At 36.4% G+C, this 21,048-nt stretch overlaps 1 protein-coding gene across 2 annotated transcripts in view; it reads left to right on the plus strand.

Annotated features, from left to right (window-relative positions):
• The window catches only part of LOC135100506 (O-glucosyltransferase rumi homolog), a 36,941-nt gene extending 16,074 nt beyond the window's left edge, over positions 1 to 20,867 (plus strand). The window contains exons 4-9 of one of the 2 annotated variants that reach the window (XM_064003478.1): positions 6,624 to 6,728; positions 10,909 to 11,078; positions 11,579 to 11,687; positions 11,838 to 12,070; positions 19,901 to 19,991; positions 20,322 to 20,867. In XM_064003478.1, the coding sequence (XP_063859548.1) occupies positions 6,624 to 6,728; positions 10,909 to 11,078; positions 11,579 to 11,687; positions 11,838 to 12,070; positions 19,901 to 19,985 (702 nt within the window). In that variant the 3' untranslated portion in view covers positions 19,986 to 19,991; positions 20,322 to 20,867. Of the gene's footprint in view, positions 1 to 6,623; positions 6,729 to 10,908; positions 11,079 to 11,578; positions 11,688 to 11,837; positions 12,071 to 14,351; positions 15,461 to 19,900; positions 19,992 to 20,321 lie in introns of those variants that run through there. The other variant, XM_064003477.1, reaches the window with a different exon arrangement.
• Positions 20,868 to 21,048: the final 181 nt, after the last annotated feature.

A 21,048-nucleotide genomic window follows, 5' to 3' on the forward strand; every position in this document is an offset into this window, starting at 1 on the left:
ATAATATGCTGACTGGGGGCCAATCTCAGTTTTTTTTTATTTATTTATTTATTTATTTATTATTTGTTTATTTATTTTATTTATTTATTTTTATTTTATTTTTTTATTTTATTTCTTTCTTTATTTATTTTATTTATTTCATTCTATTTTATTTTATTTATTTTTATTTATTTATTATTATTATTATTATTTTTTTTTTGTAGGAGGGACACCAGCCAAGGGTAACAAAAATCCAATAAAAAAAAGGCTCACTGAGATGCCAGTTGCCAAATAGGGTCCAAAGCAGTAGTCAGAATTGAAGGATAAGTGTCTTGAAACCTTCCTCTTGGAATCAAGTCATAGGAAGTGGAAATACAGAAGCAGGCAGGGAGTTCCATAATTTACCGGAGAAAGGGATGAATGATTGAGAATACTGGTTAACTCTTGCATTAGAGAGATGGACAGGATAGGAGTGAGAGAAAGAAGAAAGTCTTGTGCAGTGTGGCCATGGGAAGGGGGGAGGTATGCAATTAGCAAGATCAGAAGAGCTGTTAGCATGAAAATAGCAGTAGAAGATAGCAAGAGATGCAACATTGCGGTGATGAGAAAGACTCTGAAGACAGTAAGCAGTAAGTTAAAAGAGAGGAGTTGATGAGATGAAAAGTCTTTTATTTCCCCGTCTAAAAGAGTGGTATGAGTGGAACCTCCCCAAACATGTGAAGCATATTCTATACATGGAATGGATAAGGCCCCTGTGCAGAGGTAGCAGCTGGAAGGGTGAGAAAAACTGGCTGAGATGTCTCAGAATACCTAACTTCATAAAAGTTGTTTTAGCTAGAGATGAGATGTGAAGTTTCCAGTAAAGGACAGACTGAGGATGTTCAGTGTAGAAGAGGGGGACAGTTGAGTGTCATTGAAGAAGAGGGGATAGTTGTTTGGAAGATTGTGTTGAATTGATAGATGGAGGAATTGAGTTTCTGAAGCACTGAACAATATTAAGTTTGCTTTGTCCCAAACAGAGATTTTAGAGAGATCAGAAATCGGGTGTTCTGTGGCCTCCCTGTTTACTTCTTGAAGGGTTGGATGTCTATGAAAAGACATGGAAAAGTGCAGGGTAGTATCATCAGCATAGGAGTGGATAGGACAAAAAGCTTGGTTTAGATCATTGATGAATAATAAGAAGAGAGTGCATGACAGGACAGAACCCTGAGGAGTGCCACCGTTAATAGCCATAGGAGAACAGTGACCGTCTACCGCAGCAGTAATAGAACGGTCAGAAAGGAAATGAGATGAAGTTACAGAGAGAAGGATAGAAGCTGTAGGAGGGTAGTTTGGAAATCACAGCTTTGTGCCAGACTTTATCAAAAGCTTTTGTATATATCTAAGGCAACAGCAAAAGTTTCACCAAAATCTCTGAAAGAGGATGGCCAAGACTCAGTAAGGAAAGCTACAAGATCACCAGTAGAGCAGCCCTGATGGAACCCATACTGGTGATCAGATAGAAGGTTATGAAGTGATAGATGTTTAAGAATCTTTCTGTTGAGGATAGATTTAAAAATTTTAGATAAGCAGGAAATTAAACCAATAGGATGATAGTATGGTAATATTCCCAAGTAAGAGCCTTACTATCCTGGTAACAGGCATTACCAACACCACGATCCAATTTCACAGTCATTTTTGTGGTTTTGGTGATCCCCAACCTGGTAACGATCATAACAAAACAAATACCTTTGATTCGGTAATTATTAGACAAAATTAATCAATTCATGACAAAAGAACTGACTACACCAGCACTAAAAGAGAGAGAAAGGCATGGAAAATTGAAATACATCACTTGTGCCTTCAACACGCCTTATCCATCTACTGCAAACATGGTTGCATTTTGTGATTTAAATTCTTCCCTTTGAATATCTGTTTAACATTTGCCAAACTCTTCGTATACCAGCCAGGCACATAATAAATCATCTATTTTTCTCTTCCTCAGTGCTGTACACATACGTTAGATTGAAATATTTCTGGGTTTATGGGAATAGCCCTAGCCAACTAATTTTGAGACAGCGATTATTTATTTCTCAGCGAGATATAATTTTTTTTTAATCATGATCTACCCATTGAAAGGATTAACAGTTAAATTAATGAACTGAATTACTCTAAACCTGGCCTAACAGAAGCAAGCCTAGTAATATTACCTAATATTTCTCTTAGGTGACAAATTCCATACACCTTATGTGTGTGTGAGGATTATTACAGTTTTTAACCAAAGAAGTGTTGCAGATGAAATAAGGATGATGGGCAGTGAAATTTTCATCTGCTGGTGAAATTCATGTTGCCATCTAAATTCTTAAATTTTATCATATTATTATTTTTAATACCTACAAAATGTTCTTGTATTGTTAAATAATTTTGATATACAATTTAGGAAAATAATACAATAGGATAAGAATGTGTGATATTTCCAAGAAATAAATGCATTGGTATGCTTCATTAGGGATGCCCAGCAGCTCCCAAGCCAGCATTACCAAAGGTTCCAATTTCTGGTAAGGATCAAAACAAACAACGCCATGAAAAACAACTGTGAAATCAGATTTGTTGTTGATGGTAGATATCACCACTCATTGGTAATGATCACAACAACAGAAAGCAACTGTGAAATAAGCCCTGAATATTCAAGAGATAGTGCAAACAGGCTTTTATAGTAAGGAGGAATCATGGTATCATCACGTTAATAGCATAGCAATGGTGTGTAGTTTAAAGGACTGTTGGAACTGGTGGGTTTGTGAGGTTGAAAGTATCACCTTGTGAGAAAAAAATTGTTGGCATAGCCTCATTATTTGGCACCATAGTAGTTAAGTTTTGCATCTATATTGACAATATCTAGTGAGTTAGGGTCTGAAATGTAACCCCTACTCCATCATTTTTTATCCTGCAAAGCACTATTTGTGAAGTTTTACTGTGCTGTTTAAAGTGCATATATTTTGCTGAAGTACTCAGTAACACAGTTCTACTTGGGAACCTGGGCTCCCTGTCTACCATGGAGGAACACATGATAGTGGTTTCAAAGCCAGTAATCTGAAAAGAAATTGTGTAGGTGTTTTGTATCATACACAACTCTATACCAGTTGTTTTACATACTGCACTCATATCAGAACCTGCAAAGGGCTTAAGAAAATGTTTATATAATCAGGAAGAAAGAGACTACTCTCTATTGCTAAAGACAAGTGAAGTTATACAAAGAAATTGGTCATGGCTTGTCAAGGAGTCACAATAGCCTCACCCACCACCTATATCCCCCATCTCTGCCAGCAAGCAATATTCTCCCGTACAGTGGTACCTTGGCTTACAAGTTTAATTTCTTCTGTAATAGAGCTTTTAACTCAATTTTGCTTGTATGTCAAATCAGTTCACCCCATTGAAATTAATTGAAATGCCATTAATCTGTTTCAACCTCCAAAAAAACACTCTAATTCTTTTGTAACATTTTTAAATACAGGGAACTGTTGATATAATGAATCTCTTTATACCGAATTTCTGGTATAACGACTTCTTTAAGGCTATTGAACATTCATTTTATTTTATGAAACTGTTTGCAAATTGACATATTTCAAAATTATCGAATGTTTGATTTTATGAACATCCTAGGTCTTAAAATGCACGAAAGTTGGCTGACACACAGTCAGCTGCATGTTTGAGAGATGAATTGTGGCTGGGTGACAGCCAGTGAGGGAACCTTGACAATGTCTGATGACATGCTGCTCACTCTTGCCCTCTCACGCTCTCGCCCTTGGCCCCTCTCTCTTGCTCTTGCCACCCCCCCTTTCTCTCTCTCTCTCTCTCTCTCTCTCTCTCTCTCTCTCTCTCTCTCTCTCTCTCTCTCTCTCTCTCTCTCTCTCTCTCTCTCTCTCTCTCTCTCTCTCTCTCTCTCTCTCTCTCTCTCTCTCTCTCTCTCTCTCTCTCTCTCTCTCTCTCTCTTTGTTATATCAAGGATTTACTGTAAGAAGATATATTTATAAATAACAAATGTATAAAAACATGTGAAGTGAACAAGGAAGACAGAAAATACTGGGCAGGTGCTGTGGTGCTTGCTATGCCAATTAGCGTTGGCATAGCTGAAGCTCACTTGTATCTCAGATTTTTAGCTCACAACTCAAAGCAAAAAGTCATCGAAGCAGCAGCTTGTATCTTGAAAAACTCTTAAGTTGGGTCACATGTAAGTCGAGGTACCACTGAATTCTGAAAATCAGTGCTGCTTGTTTCTTTTCCCTCTTAAGAGCATAGTTTATCATGATATTACATATAATAATAATAATATCAGAAGGACCTGAAAAGGAAACTCACAACAAAAAATAAAGCAACCATAAAACAAAACAATTATCAACCAGTGGAGACTGAAAATTTTTTTTATTTTATTTTATTTATTTATTTTTATTTATTTATTTATTTTTTATTTATTATTATTTTTTGTTTTTATACATAAAGTAAGCTGCAGGAGAGTTATAAAAGAAAGCCAAATAACAAAGAGGAGTGTAGGTGATCCTCACTCTCATTGAAAAAGATAATACCCAAAAAGAGAGATCACAAGCTAGATATAATAATAACTGATTTTTCAGCATTTCAAGGGAAGCTTGAGATGCTATGTGTGTGAGGTGAGTCTCCTCTCCTTCAACTCTGACATAGGTTTTATGTGAATCACATTTGACCCCTCTGCATTGTGACATTATCATATAACCATGTCCATGAATTGTTAATTTGTATTAGGGACATTATGGCCTAAGGAATCTATCTACTTCAATATAAGGCTGACACCTTCAAATATATTGATGTCATCTCTGGTCTGGAATCCAAATATTCAGGTGTTTTGGCAGACACATCCAGCTATGCTAATGTAACATCTGTTGGATGGTTGTTACTGCCATACTCAAGCATTTGGCATAATATTTTAAAATTAAGAAATAGGAACATGACAGTGCCTGATACTTGTGTCCTATTCCAAGTTTAGGTATGATTCATACATCAGTGTTATTAGGAGAACACTGTTTCATAAAGCTGTCTTTTCATCACCTTCATGATGTATTTGCCAAGTTTATGTCCCTGCTGAGAGTAGTCAAGCTGGAGAAGGACCTTAGCTGGGTGGATGGTAGGGTTGTTAGGCTGAATCACCTTAGAGATTGTAGAATATTGTGTTGTCTTTGTGCTGTCTGGTTGGGAGAAACTACGATCTCAACTCGTATAGGTTGACTGGTAAGTGCATCACTTACTGAGATTGCATCTATTACTCGTGTGTTTGTGTTTTATCATCATGGTGGGTTGGCTTATGATTGGTTACTTTCATACCAACATGCTTAACATAATACAAATGTAATATTACCCCCTCTGATTTAATTACAGTGTAAATATTCCTCAACTTGAAGTCTTCCAAATGTATTTACAAAACTATTACAAAGATGACTTGTTCTGTTACAACAAAAGATCAAGTGATCACTCAAATTCCATAGTATATTTATTAATTTTTCATGACTTCCAAAGGGCTAATGCTTTTAGTTAATTATTGTTTTCCTCTTGATACTTTTAAAACAACCTTAAGGTAAAGTTGATTGATGAGGAGATTGAAAGTATCTTGAATGCAAACATTTTGGGAAATGGCAAGAACATTATTTCATTGGTCATCTGCAATAATTTTTTCTTTATATTAAAGATATTTTTAGTGACTGTTAATCAGTCTTGCTCTTAATTATATTATATATGTAAATATATAAATATATTTACATATATTTATCATTCTTTTAAACCTAACTCCATGCTTAATGTCACAAAATATTTGATGCTGTTTCTTAGGTTTTGTATACCTTAGAATGCTACAAAAGGGTGTCTTAAGCTGTAAGGAGCCAGCCCACCAACTGGGCTGCTTACAGTTTGGAGTGAAACAAAAAGAGGAAGATGATAAACATAAGGATGGCTGGCATACAGTGTATGTGTTTGGGTTTTATGAAAATAAGAATTATGAAGCTTTTATCTAGTGCAAGATTGAATTTGGCATTGTTCACAGCAATGTATGTACAACTACCCCATAAAGACAGCTGTATGGAATCATGAATGATACCATAGTGAAGTATCTTGGTGTGAAAAAGTATGAATTTGAATATTTGTGATGATACTGTGGTGAGACAAAGAGAGAGAGCACACACTTATGTACGCAGTTAGGTGGTGGATGGTCAGTATATTTAGATATATTCATTTTTTTTATTGTTATAATATTTTTATGTTTTATTGGGTTGACTATCATGTATTGCCTACAATGAAGCAGCTCCATGTGCAACTTCCTTGTGTCCATACTCCATAATTGATCAGTTTAGAAATTTTTTATTATGAAAAGCTTTTAACTCTTGCATCTTTATATATTTCAACCTTCTACATACTTGTTTTTCCCTTACAATCATGCAGTAGCAAGTTAAGTAAAAAATTAAAGCAAAGTGCAAGGTGAAAGGAAATATTTCACTCCATACATGGTTTCCTGGATTCACTAAATCCAGATCTTCTTTTTTCAAACATTGGTCAAATCTGAGGATTGCATGCTGAAGGGTAGAAAGTTTGGTTTATAATTGTGATGGCTAGGTAGTACATTCCACACATCTTTCAATGACTTGCAGGTGATTGACAAGTTACCTGACATGGAGATGGTGATCAACACCCGAGACTGGCCACAGGCTCCTCAGTCTTATGGAATGAAGATGCCAGTGTTCTCCTTTAGTAAGGTATTTATTGATTTCTTTGTAGTTGCTATGATGTTCTGCCAGTGTGCTTCATGTTTGCTTAATTAATTTATTCTTCATCTGTTTTCAGTGTACAATTCATTAAGTTACAGAATAATTAGTTTGAGACTGGATTTGTTTTTCTCAGCCCTGTGCCAGGTATAAATTGACCAACTGAGGACTGTAGTATGAGATGGTTGTATGCTGTAGTATCAGATGGTTGTATGCTTAAGAGCAAAGTTTTCACTTAGTAACTGTATATGGGTATTTCTTGCAAAAAGCACCTATATATGGGTATTTCTTGTAAAATACTGATGTACCTCATGCACTGCTGTATTGTGATTGCATCTCTTAAAATCTTTGAACTGCTGCCAGTGCTTTGTTTACATGAAAGAATACAACAGTACTTTGTGTTTCAAGAATTATATGCATTCAACATCTGAATTTATTTATGAAAATTAGTTTCATGTACTGTGCAATAATATGAGAGCCTACATGTCCAAAGGGGATTAAATGCCAACCCAACCAATTTTCTGACTTCCTCTGTGGATGACAATTAGAGAAAACTGCTTTTAAGCATTGGAAATAGGTTTGAGTTTTATTAATGAAAACATAAGTCACTAAAATCTGTGTAGATTGCCAACCCATGCCAACCTCCACATCCATAAGGAGTTTCTCTTGTTAACTGAGTGAGCTTGTGGTAAAGGGAAAGAGAGCAGGGCTGTAGTGGAGTGTGAGTGGACAAGGGAATTGAGTCAATCTGTGTGTTGTGTGGATGTGTGGGATACAGCCATGGCTGATTATTGTTTATTATTATTATTATTATTATTATTATTATTATTATTATTATTATTATTATTATTATTATTATTATTATTAATATTAATATTATTATTATTTCTGTCTGTTTATTGCTGTGGATGTGTGTGATCAGTTGTGCCATGCCTGGACTGCTGGTATATAGTATGGTAGGCCATGAGGCTGTCTCTTTCCAAGAATGAAACACTTCCTACACATGCATCAAAGAAGTTGTACCTTGCCAAACTAGACCTTGAAAGTTTGGAGTATATTAAACAAGTCTGTCAGGATTTCTCATCCTCAGACCTGCTCAAGAGGTGTATGAAGAAGAGAACTCAGAACCCCCCCAAAAAAATAATTGCTCCATGCCAAAGTATGAAATAAATGGTGGAAAATCAAACACAGCAATCTTCAGGATGAGATTTGCAATGTACGAGTAAGTAATAGTTTTGGAACACAATTTTGGATATAAGAAATGCACCCTGCTCACAAAAATGTTTGGAACCAATGTATACATAAAGAAGGATTAGAAATGAGAAAAGAGAATTACACCAATGAATACAGTTAAGAAGAGGAAGACAGACAAAGGAAATACAACTGAAAGTTATGCACGTGGAGAATTCTAAATTGAGCACTGCAGGAATGAGGGACAGCTTGCCATGACCCTCACTTTTGAAGGATTAATGCCTTTATAAGGGAGAATAAAGTACCAGATCCTTTTGTACACATATTGATATGTGATTACTGATTCATATGAAAGTAGTATTGACAGTAAAGTATCTTTACCGAGGCAAAGAAACTTTAGCAAAACTTAACACATTTTACTGATAATTAGTAAAAAATTAGCATGAAATTATTTTGTTTTTATTTTTGTTATTTTTGCAAAACTTGGACATGGAAGATAAAATATAGTAAAAATCCATCCTGCATATATATATATATATATATATATATATATATATATATATATATATATATATATATATATATATATATATATATATATATATACTCGTATATATATATATATATATATATATATATATACATCTGGGCTAGGATGGCTTCTCTTCCCACCAACACTCATTCTAAGATTGGGATGCAAAGAAAACGTGGAAGAACAGAAATCCACAATTATAATTAACAAAAACACAGACCCACAACCCAACAATAACGGAGATATCCGGCAGTATCACGAAGAGTCCTGGGGAAGTCCTTAGAGGCCGGTGTCCTGGCAGCCTTAAGAATCTTGCCTCGGCCGGTAGGTGTTGAACCAGGAATGAGTTGGAGCCGACAGCAGATGAGTGCCAGGTACTGAGGGCAGGTGAGATCAGCCCACAATCTTCACCGAAGCCTTCCGGAGTGATAGAGGAGAACAGCTGAATGGAGGTATAGTCATGGCAGGTGGTGAGAGCTGTCTGCCTCCTTGTGTCTGCTGGCCTCATGATGTCAGCTCCTGCCAAGTTTCCCTACCAAGGAAGGGGGGAGTGGTGATGAAGGCACTCAAGTGTTGCTCTGAAGTGATGACGCTGTATCATGAGGATTCAGCAGCCCGAGCCCCTTCTGCTCGAGGATTCGGGAGGAGGAAGAGAAACCTCAGGCGAGACACTCCACCCTTAACATGGAGGAAGGACGACCATTCCTCCCTTTACCACAGTAGTTAAAGGGGTACTTAGATGGTTGGCAATTCCCTCACAATATATATATATATATATATATATATATATATATATATATATATATATATATATATATATATATATATATATATATATATATATATATATATATATATAATATTCCAAAGTTATAGTTATTTTTATTAAGATATTTTTTGCACGTTATTAAAAACATTCTAAAAAAACATGGCAAATCATTTGAATAACAATAAATGATCAAATGCATATGTTAAAGAAAACAGTAAGACAAGTGGCTAAGAAAAATTAGTTCAAAATTTCTTCAAGAAAAATGAGAAATTAGTTTTTTCAGTTTTTCATTTACTTTTGATCAACTTGAAATTTTCATGTGATAACCAGAGGACTAATATACATAACATAAAATATTTGTGATCATAGATGCAATTAATTCACGGTTGACTCTCCCTTTAAGTGACCTAAGATATAGTGTTGTAAATATCTTGTAAATAAATTGAAGCTTGTGCTTCGAATACAATATGTATAAAAACTATAAAAGCTAAGGCTTTGTATTACAAATCTTTGTTATCTCAGTTTGTCTTGTATAGCAGGTGCTGTACAGTTGATGGAGTGGGAGCTAGTGTGCTGAGACTAATACTTAACCTTGACACCTTGTAACATTTCACCATCACTCTGTCCTATCCTTTCATTTTTTTATTTTCTTTGGTCATCTGATGCCAGCATTTGCTCTCAGGTATCTATTTATAGTGTATCAGCTATCTCAGTATATGTTGCAATTATCACATAAAACAATAGTCAATTATCTCCTTAAACAATGTTTTTCTCTTTTTTCCTGCCGTAGATGTAACCCTGTCTCTTAATATTATGTGCAAAGCCCCAAACTTTTGCTCCTTCCTTTTCATAGTGGTTCACTTCTGCCTTTGTGTACCTTAACAATTCAACTTTACTCCCAATCACAAATGCCATATGAGTAAATTACAGTCTCCACTGGATGTCATTCTTTTCTTTTAGATCCCTTCTATTCAGACCCCTTTAAATTATTTTAAATAGTATTAATGATAATAATAATAATAGTAAATCATTCTACTGGTTTCTCCTGGTATTTTCAAGTAGAGTTGTATCACCCAGAACAGTCACTAACTCCACTCCTGTTCATTCAAGTTGAAACTCTATTTGTCCTTTGTATGTAACCATGAGTGTCATGGTTGCTATATAGGAACATAGATATAGTATAGTTTATAATGCTATTGATTTTTATACAAGTTGTCTTATACATATATGTATACAAAAAAGTGGCAGAAAGAGCCACAAAAAATGATGAAAGGAATGAGACAAAATATCCCAGATAAATGAGACTTTAGAAACTATAGTTTCATCAAAAACAACTGTAATTAACAAGATTAATGGACAAAGAACCCTTCCCAAGACAACCTGTTGTTATTATGAATCAAGAGTGAAGCAAAAGAGTTGATACTTTTAAGCCAGCAAGACACCATCTTTTAATAATGAAAGTTTGAATTTTCATCAACTTTTTTATGCCAACAAGACCCCATCTTTTAATAATAAGATGTTTGAATTTTCATCACGTGCTCTTTATAAACTTTAGGAATATTTTGGATTTCATTTTAATACAACCTACATTGTCTTCTCATTCATTCAGCATAGCTCTTGGCCTTGTACAAATGTAATTTTTTACTGTCTGTATGCATTTCTCTATTTGTCATTCCCAGACTGAAGAGTACATGGACATAACCTACCCAGCCTGGACATTTTGGGAGGGTGGTCCAGCTATCTCTCTCTACCCAACAGGGTTGGGCCGGTGGGATCTCCATCGTGCATCCCTTGCTGCTGCTTCCAAGAAATGGCAATGGCAAATTAAGAAGACTCAGGCATTTTTCAGGTTATTATTATCTATTCCATGAGTGAGTCTGGTATTCCAATGCAAATTTTTACAATGTTTCCAGAACAGAAAAAAGTTTTAACATATGTATTATATTCTTAGATTTTAGCTGCTAACACTAAGAATTCTTTGGAACACAATTTCTTTGCAAAATCTGCAAAGTTGCAACTATATCAGACTTTCAGTTATTGTAAGAAAAGTTAATTATTGAATAGAATTTCATGAAAACAGGAGAAAATTAAAACTCTTTACCTATTGAAAATTAATACTATCCAAAAAATATATTAATTCTGCTTTAGCAGTTTTGTATATTGATTATATTTTTTTTCTGGTTTTACACTTATAGTATACTTTTATTAGTTTTTATTATTGTTATTATTATTATTATTATATTATTTTATTTATTTTTTCTGGGATACTTACCCATCAGCCATACAACACAGATAGACCTTATCCTATAATGAGATTCTAAATAACATTCTTTTGTGAACATTCTTCAGAGGATCACGTACCAGCTCTGAGAGGGACCCTTTGGTTTACCTTTCTCGGGACTCTCCTCATCTTGTTGATGCTCAGTATACAAAAAACCAAGCTTGGAAGTCAGATGCTGTTAGTATGTTTTCTTAATCAACCTCAGAGTTATTGTTGAAAATTATTCATAGCAGTGTTCACCATAGATGAATTTGATTAAAATGCTGTGCTTCATATGCCAATATCCCAAGTTATTTAGATGATTTTATAATATATCTACTTGTTCAGGACACACTGTATGCTCCACCTGCTAGTGAAGTGTCCTTAGAGGATCATTGCCAGTACAAGTATCTCTTCAACTACCGGGGAGTGGCAGCAAGCTTCAGGTTCAAGCACTTGTTTTTATGTGGCTCACTAGTGTTTCACTCTGAAGACAAATGGATTGAGTTCTTTTATCCCAGAATGAAGCCATGGGTCCACTACATTCCTGTCAGAACTGGTGCCTCTAAAAATGAAATAAGGTTAGCATTGTGTCTGAACAGTTACAAGGTCTGTTATAAAGTATCCACCCATTTAGGTTACAACTAAGTCATAAGATCACAATGTGATCTTATGATTATGTAAGCCTAGGTCAGCAGTCCTTCCATCACTGGAAATATTTCTGAAAGTCCTGTTTTGGAATGTCTGCAAGCTGCTTTGTTCCATTCTTCATGATGTTCTTTTTGTTCTCAAATAATGACCCTTTCAGCAACATCTTTCTTTTGGTGAACAGCTAGAAATTAAAAGGAGTCATATTTGGAGGGTAAGAAGCTTACCAAGTATTGAATATTTTGCATTTAGCCAAGAAATTCCAAATCAGGTACAAAGAATGGGTTAGATCATTGTTATGATGCAGTTATCAGTTTGTAATTCCTTCACACTACACCAAACTGCGTGACAAAGACAGTGAAAAAAAACTCTCTGAATAGCTTGACCATCTGGTGCTTGTTTTTGATGCACACCATATTCGAAGAAAAAAAAAACAGTCAGCATCACTCTGAATATGGGGGGATAGACTTGAATACTCAAACTATAGAGATATCAGTTTGTGGAATGTGGTAGAAAAAGTGTATGGTATGGTACTGATAAGAGAAGGAATAGAAACTGCCATCCAAGAGGGAAGAGGGAGCTTTTAGGTTATATATAACCTAAAGAGACCAGATTTTTGCCATCAGGTAGTTGTGTGAAAAGGTTTTTGGGAAAGGGAAGGGAATTTTTTTGTGTTTGTAGACTTAGAAAAAATGTAAAATAAGATTGACTGGAAAGAACTATGGGATGTTCTGAAAGTATTAGGAGTTGGAGGCAGGTTGTTGGAAGGAATGAAGAGTTTCTTTGTAAATAGCAGGGTATGTGAGAGTTAGTGATGGTGTGTGCAAGTTGTTCTCTGTGCAAGGGTTATGTAATGTTACTGAGGTTGTTCAGTTTGTATATGAATGGTGTGGTAATGGATGCAAATACAGTATGAGGGTGTTAGGCAGGGGCCTGAGTTCGATTAGTGGGAAGAAAAAGGGTATGGGATCTGAGCCAGCTACTATTTGCTTATGCTACAGCACTGGTGACTGATTCAGAGAGGAAGTTGAAAAAGATTGGTGAAGTTTGGGAGTGTTTGTATGGTGAGGAAGCTGAAAGTGAATGTTGGTAAAAATAAAGTAATAAAATGCTCAAGAGAGGTGATGAAAGGATGGATGCAAGATTGAATGGAAAACAGCAGGAACAGGTGAATTATTTCAAGTATTTGGGGTCAACAGTTACAGTGGATGGAAGAGTTGAGACAGGTGAATTGCAGAATGAAAGCAGCAGGAAAAGTACTTTGTGGACTGAGAAAGATTTTTAAACAGCACACTGGATATAAGTGTAAAGAGAGGGTTAAATGAGGGAATAGTGGTGCCCACTGTGTTGTATGATGCTGAAACATGGAACCTGTGAATAGCAGAGAAGAAACATTTCAGTGTAATAGAAAGAAAGTGTTTGAGGAGTATGTATGGGGTAACAAAGAAGGAAAGAATAAGAAATGAGAAGGTAAGAAGAACTTGTCTTTTCAGAGAGTTAGCTTGATTGAGAGATCATTGTGTTTTAAGATGGTTTGGGCATGTGAAGAGAATGGAGGATGGACTGGAAACTGATAGGCATAGTGGAAGGTTAAGAGGAAGGCCTTGCCTGGAGTGGATGAACTTTGTGAAGAGAGCATTAAATGAGAGAGGAATGACTGTGCAAGTAAGAGCAGTTGTGCATGATAAAGGTGACTGAAGAGTGAAGAACAACAGTGATGAGTGCATGAAAATGATGCAGTCTTGTCAACCCCTGGGAGAGGGTGTGGGTGCACTTGGTGGGGCCCATTGATGTATGGACCCAATTAAGGTGTGGGGCACCTTAGGAAGCACATCATATCTGGTGTGGTCTCACGATTAGGGAAGGTGTCGGGTAGGGATCTGTCTCACTATGAAGGAACATTGGTAAATTAAAGTATGCTGTCAGACCTTGCTATGGAGATATGTGGCCAAGCGTGCTATGACTAAACTCCTGGGATGAAGTACAGTGGTCCATGAGACTGTTCCTTGCACTAGTAGTTGACAAGGCTAAGAGTGTGAATGATGTGTGTGTGTGTGAGTGTGTTGTGCTTTATCAGAGCCACCCCATGTGGGATTGTCAGCAAGGTATATAGATAGTATTTGGCTAACATATTTCAGGTTCCAGTAACTAGGATGTTGTAATATTTTAGATGCACTATATATAACCTTGCAAAAAATATAACCATGATTTCAGGGAACTTCTTCAGTTTGCCCAAGAGAATGATCCTGTTGTTTCCCAAATTGCTGAGAGAGGTCAGAACTTCATCAAGAACCATCTAAGGATGAAAGATGTGCTATGCTACTGGAAGAAACTGCTTGTTTCATATGCCAGCCTGCTGAGTTACCAACCACTTAGGGAGAATGGACTGGTTGAAATTACAAAGAAGTTTACTTGAGGAAGTGAAAATGTATCAGGCACTTCTGAAATTATCAGCTTTTTCACTTTTTTAAAGTTATGTTTGTTAATGTTGCATTTGTCAGGAGCATTGATCTGTGGTTATTAGGATAATGAAACTACAAATCTTCAAATTTGCTTCGAGATTGAATTGTCACTCATTTATATTGTATTTATTTATATCATATTATATGTTATATTGACTGCAAATCCTGTTAAGCTATCAAAATAGACCCATTCATGAGACATGAATGTTGACTTTGGAGTAGACAAATTATACAGACATTCCTCTGACTTATGAACATACAGAAATACAAACAAGAATCCCTGCAATTCCAAATTCTGTTTCTGCAAGTCCAAATTTTGCAGGTTCTAATTTGCTACACACCTCCACTGGATAGTGCCACTTGGCCACTATCCATGTTGGGCAGCCAGATGTATTGCAGGAATTAGCTGAGTGGAGGATACTGTTTGTTTTTCTTCAGCAGAAATTGCCATTCCAAAGGCCTGGCCACATATTCATAAAGATTCTTAAGTAGATGGATTATGCTTAATGCAAAAGTTATGTTTAGTTTTGTACTCAACTTCCCAAACTGTGCTTAAGTGTAACCACAAAGTTAAGCACAGTTGAGGTATACTTAACTTTGTGCTTAACTTAAGAAGCAAGATGGCCAACTGTCAAGAAGCCTGAGCCTACCATCTCAAGAATTATGAGCCCCATAAGTATGTTCTCAGTGAGCTGTTGAAAATGTATAGATTAAATTGGCAAGTTTTATTTGTGACATTTGCTGGGAGATACCTTGGAGAACTGTACAGAAAGGTGTGATGCATTGATGTCAGAAATTAAAGTAATAATCACACTGTATTATTTAGCCAATAGAAAAATGCAGTTCTGCAAGCAGTGATGACTTTGGCCTTTCCTTTGTCCTGTTGCTGCCATGTATCTCATTCATCTTCTTGGTAACAGAGGACCATGCAACTTTTTATTATGCTCAAGTCTGGGCTAAACATAGAACTTAAGCACAGAACCAGTACAATATGAAATGGTAAATGCAAAACAATAAAATCTTTCACTTCTTAATTCTGTTATTAAGGCAAAAAAAAAAAAAAAAAAAAAAATATATATATATATATATATATATATATATATATATATATATATATATATATATATATATATATATATATATATATATATATATATTGTCTGAAAGGTTGTGTTTTTGAGGCATATATATGTTATGTTTTTGAGGCATATATATATATATATATATATATATATATATATATATATATATATATATATATATATATATATATATATATATATATATTATTTTATTTTATTTTATTTTATTTTTTTCCCTAATAACACATAATTAAGAAGTGAAAGATTTTATTGTTTTGCACTTACCATTTCATATTGTACTGGTTCTGTGCTTAAGTTTTATGTTTAGCCCAGACTTAAGCACAAATTGAAGTAGAACTCTTAGCATAATTCTAAGACCCCAGTTGCTTCTTGATGTGTATCCACACAGTCCCTGCTGGGTTGAGGTTCTAGCCACTCCTAAACAGAGATGTTGTATTCATGAAGAGAGTCCTGGATGTCTTTTTTGACATGGCATGGGGCAAGATCATGCATGAAGACAGCTGACATAGAGATGGACATGGAACTCCTAAACACAAAAGTCTTTGAAAGACCACCAGCATGTGATAAAAGGCACAAGCACTGCACCATCAGAGATTAAATTTATTTAATTTGGGGCAGAAATTAGACAGTAATTTAAATGTGAAGGTAAGTTCTGTTTTTTTTTTTTTTCTTTTTTTCTTTTCATGTAGGAGGGACACTGGCCAAGGGCAACTAAAATCCAATAAAAAGAAATGCCAGCCCCATAAATGGGTCCAAAGCGGTAGTAAAAAATTGAAGGATAAGTGTCTTGAAATCTCCCTCTTGAAAGAATTCAAGTCATAGGAAGGTGGAAATACAGAAGCAGGCAGGGAGTTCCAGAGAAAGGGATGAATGATTGAGAATACTGGTTAACTCTTGTGTTAGAGAGGTAGACAGAATAGGGGTGAGAAAAAGAAGAAAGTCTTGTGCAGCGAGGCCATGGGAGGAGGGGGGGGGCATGAAGTTAGCAAGATCAAAAGAGCAGTTAGCATGAAAATAGCAGTAGAAGACAGCTAGAGATGCAACATTGCAGAGATGAGAGAGAGGCTGAAGACAGTCAGTTAGAGGAGAGGAGTTGATGAGACGAAAAGCCTTTGATTCCACCCTGTCTAGAAGAGCAGTATGAGTGGAACCCCCCCAGACATGTGAAGCATACTCCATACATGGACGGATAAGGCCCTTGTACAGAGTTAGCAGCTGAGGGGGTGAGAAAACTGGCAGAGACATCTCAGAATGCCTAACTTTATAGAAGCTGTTTAACTAGAGATGAGATGTGAAGTTTCCAGTTCAGATTATAAGTAAAGGACAGACCGAGGATGTTCAGTGTAGAAGAGGGGGACACTTGAGTGTCATTGAAGAAGAGGGGATAGTTGTCTGGAAGGTTGTGTTGAGTTGATAGATGGAGGAATTGAGTTTTTGAGGCATTGAACAATACCAAGTTTGCTCTGGCCCAATCAGAAATTTTATTAAGATCAGAAGTCAAGCGTTCTGTGGCTTCCCTGCGTGAAATGTTTACTTCCTGAAGGGTTGGACGTCTATGAAAAGAAGTGGAAAAGTGCAGGGTGGTATCATCAGTGTAGGAGTGGATAGGACAAGAAGTTTGGTTTAGATCATTAATGGATAATAAGAAGAGAGTGGGTGACAGGACAGAACCTTGAGGAACACCACGGTTAATAGATTTAGAAGAACAGTGACCGTCTACCACAGTAGCAATAGAACAGTCAGAAAGGAAACTTGAGTTGAAGTTACAGAGAGAAGAACAGGAGCCGTAGGAGGGTAGTTTGGAAATCAAAGCTTTATGCCAGACTCTATCAAAAGCTTTTGATATGTCCAAGGCAACAGCAAAAGTTTCACCAAAATCTTTAAAAGAGGATGACCAAGACTCAGTAAGGAAAGCCAGAAGATCACCAGTAGAGCGGCCTTGATGGAACCCATACTGGCGATCAGGTAGAAGGTTGTGAAGTGATAGATGTTTAAGTATCTTCCTGTTGAGGATAGATTCAAAACCTTTAGATAGGCAGGAAATTAAAGCAATAGGACAGTAGTTTGAGGGATTAGAACGGTCACCCTTTTTAGGAACAGGCTGAATGTAGGCAAACTTCCAGCAAGAAGGAAAGGAAGATGTTGACAGACAGAGCTGAAAGAGTTTGACTAGGCAAGGTGCAAGCATGGAGGCACAGTTTCGGAGAACAATAGGAGGGACCCCATCGGGTCCATAAGCCTTCCAAGGGTTTAGGCCAGCAAGGGCATGGAAAACATCATTGCGAAGAATTTTAATAGGTAGCATGAAGTAGTCAGAGGGTGGGGGAGAAGGAGGAACAAGCCCAGAATCATTCAAGGTAGAGTTTTTAGCAAAGGTTTGAGCAAAGAGTTCAGCTTTAGAAATAGATATGATAGCAGTGGTGCCATCTGGTTGAAAAAAAGGAGGGAAAGAAGAAGCAAAGTTATTGAAGATATTTTTGGCTAGATGCCAGAAGTCACGAGGGGAGTTTCATCTTGAAAGGTTTTGAAACTTTCTGTTAATGGAGTTTTTGGCTAGTTGGAGGACAGACTTGGCATGGTTCTGGGCAGAAATATAAAGTGCATGAGATTCTGGTGATAGAAGGCTTAAATACCTTTTGTGGGCCACCTCTCTATCATGTATAGCATGAGAACAAGCTGTGTTAAACCAAGGTTTGGAAGGTTTGGGTCGAGAAAAAGAGTGAGGAATGTACGCCTCCATGCCAGACACTATCACCTCTGTTATGCGCTCAGCACACAAAGACTTGTCTCGGACACGGAAGCAGTAGTCATTCCAAGAAAAATCAGCTAAATACCTCCTCAGGTCCCCCCAACTAGCAGAGGCAAAACGCCAGAGGCACCTTTGCTTAGGGGGATCTTGAGGAGGGATTGGAGCAATAGGACAAGATACAGATATGAGATTGTGATCGGAGGAGCCCAACGGAGAAGAAAGGGTGACAGCATAAGCAGAAGGATTAGAGGTCAGGAAAAAGTCAAGAATGTTGGGCGTATCTCAAGACGGTCAGGAATACGAGTAGGGTGTTGCACCAAATTCTCTAGGTCATACTAGCAAAGTTGAAGGCTAGTTCACCAGGATGGTCATTGAAGGGAGAGGAAAGCCAAAGCTGGTGGTGAACATTGAAGTCTCCAAGAATGGAGATCTCTGCAAAAGGGAAGAGAGTCAGAATGTGCTCCACTTTGGAAGCTGAGTAGTCAAAGAATTTCTTATAGTCAGAGGAGTTAGGTGAGAGGTATACAGCACAGATAAATTTAGTTTGAGAGTGACTCTGCAGTCGTAGCCAGATGGTGGAAAACTCAGAAGATTCAAGAGCGTGGGCATGAGAGCAGGTTAAGTCATTGCACACATAAACGCAACATCCAGCTTTTGATCGAAAATGAGGATAGAGAAAGGAGGGATCAGAAAAGGGGCTACTGTCAGTTGCCTCAGACACCTGAGTTTCAGTGAGGAAAAGATGAGGAGGATTAGAAGAGGAGAGGTGGTGTTCTACAGATTGAAAATTAGATCTTAGACTGCAAATGTTGCAGAAGTTAATGAAGAAAAAGTTAAGGGGGGGTGTCAAGACACTTATGATCGTCGACAGAAAGGCAGTCCGACCTAGGGACATTTATGGTCCCCTCCCCAGATGGGGACTCCGAGGCTGGTGTAGGAGTTGCCATGATAATTTTGAAATTTTTGAGTGAAGGGTGTGTGTGTTATTAGGTGCTTGTAGTTTTGTGTGGAGGAAGAGAGTTGTCTTTTGAGGGCAGGCTGTGACTGTCCCTTTGTGTTGTGAGACACAAAGGGAAACGTTCAGTGAGGTCTCTGCTGAGTTTGTTTAATAATAAGTTCACAGCACCCCCTGAACAATGTTTTAGACCTCACTGGGAGTAATTATCGTTTCGGCAGGTATCTACTGCCTCCTCCTGTTACTCAATTATTTTAAAAAATCATGAAGTTTTTGTAATTGCCCAATTTTTTGCAATTTTGTTCACTTATTATCTTACCTGTTTCACTTTTAAAGAAATAGAAAGAGTAGAAAGGAAAAGAAAGAAAATAACATAGTAAACATTTCACATTAATTGTAGTGGATATTTGTGATATCTCTTGTAACCTGGTAACTCAAAAGACTCAAGTGAAATGATCTCATCATCAGATAATCTTAGTGCCTTCATTCTTCAGTTCGGTGGACACAACTGATATAACCTGGGTGGGCTGCTACATCCTTTTGTATACCTGTGCCCCCAAGAAAACTGGCCTGGATTAAAAACAGGTATTTGCTTGAAAAACCTACTTTTGCTGGGTTCATCTTAAGAAAGGAAAGGAACCCATATCTTGAAATGCCTTGAATTTTTACACATTCCAATCTGATCACTTTTTGCTAAAGTTATTAATCTTGTATACTTGCAGTATTTATCTTCATTTTTTTTTTGCATAAGATTACACTGTGTAACACAATTTTTATCTTTGAGAAGCAGGTGTTATTCTCCAACTCTTCATTGCAAAATCAATAGAAAATGTCCATTATTCCTGTCAAACTTTGCTTTTGTGGCTTTTAGAATGATTTTTGACCCAAAATAGCTAAATTTCACATTTTTTTCAGATGCTGTCACAGAGAACTTCTTTGCTCTTGTCTTCATGAATTGACCACATATGTAGCAAAATACATCTGGAAAATGACTGCAGCCTCTTGATGCCATTTCACTTCTTGTGATGTGTCTTCTCAGGCAGCTAAAACAGAACTGATTGGTGGTCTGCAAGCCCCTACTTTTATATTGTCAAGCAGTAATCTAGAATATTCTTAGCCTTTCTAAAATGTGTTCCAGAATGTTCTCAATCTTTCTATAATATTCTTGAACCTACTTTAGAATATTCTGAATTATACTAGAAAATTCTTGTAGATTTTTTAAAATTCTGGATACATCTACATATTTCTACCATATTCTAAAAAGTTCTAGAATATCCTGGAAATGTTTACATTGAATAGAATGTTTTAAAATGTTCTAGAAACCTCTAAAAGTGTCTGATAGAACATTCTGGAAGATTTGAGAAGATATCTGAAATGTAAGCAAATTCTTCTAAATATGAGAAATTTCTAGATTTGGTCAGTTCAAGAATGATGTTATTAAAATAAAAAATCTTTAGAACACTTTATATTCTTTCCTTCATTGTTTTAACTTATTTGCAATATTTCAAAAGCAATTAGATAAGGAATTGAGATTTTGCAAAGGTCTTTTAAAACCTGACGTGAAAACCAATAGTAACCCATACTGTAGTAAGGCAAAAAAGTAAATGAATTGTTCTAAACACAAAAGCAGTTTTAGGATCAA

The sequence above is a fragment of the Scylla paramamosain genome, chromosome 5 (assembly GCF_035594125.1).
Source record: "Scylla paramamosain isolate STU-SP2022 chromosome 5, ASM3559412v1, whole genome shotgun sequence".
Classification (NCBI taxonomy): Eukaryota; Metazoa; Arthropoda; class Malacostraca; order Decapoda; family Portunidae; genus Scylla; species Scylla paramamosain.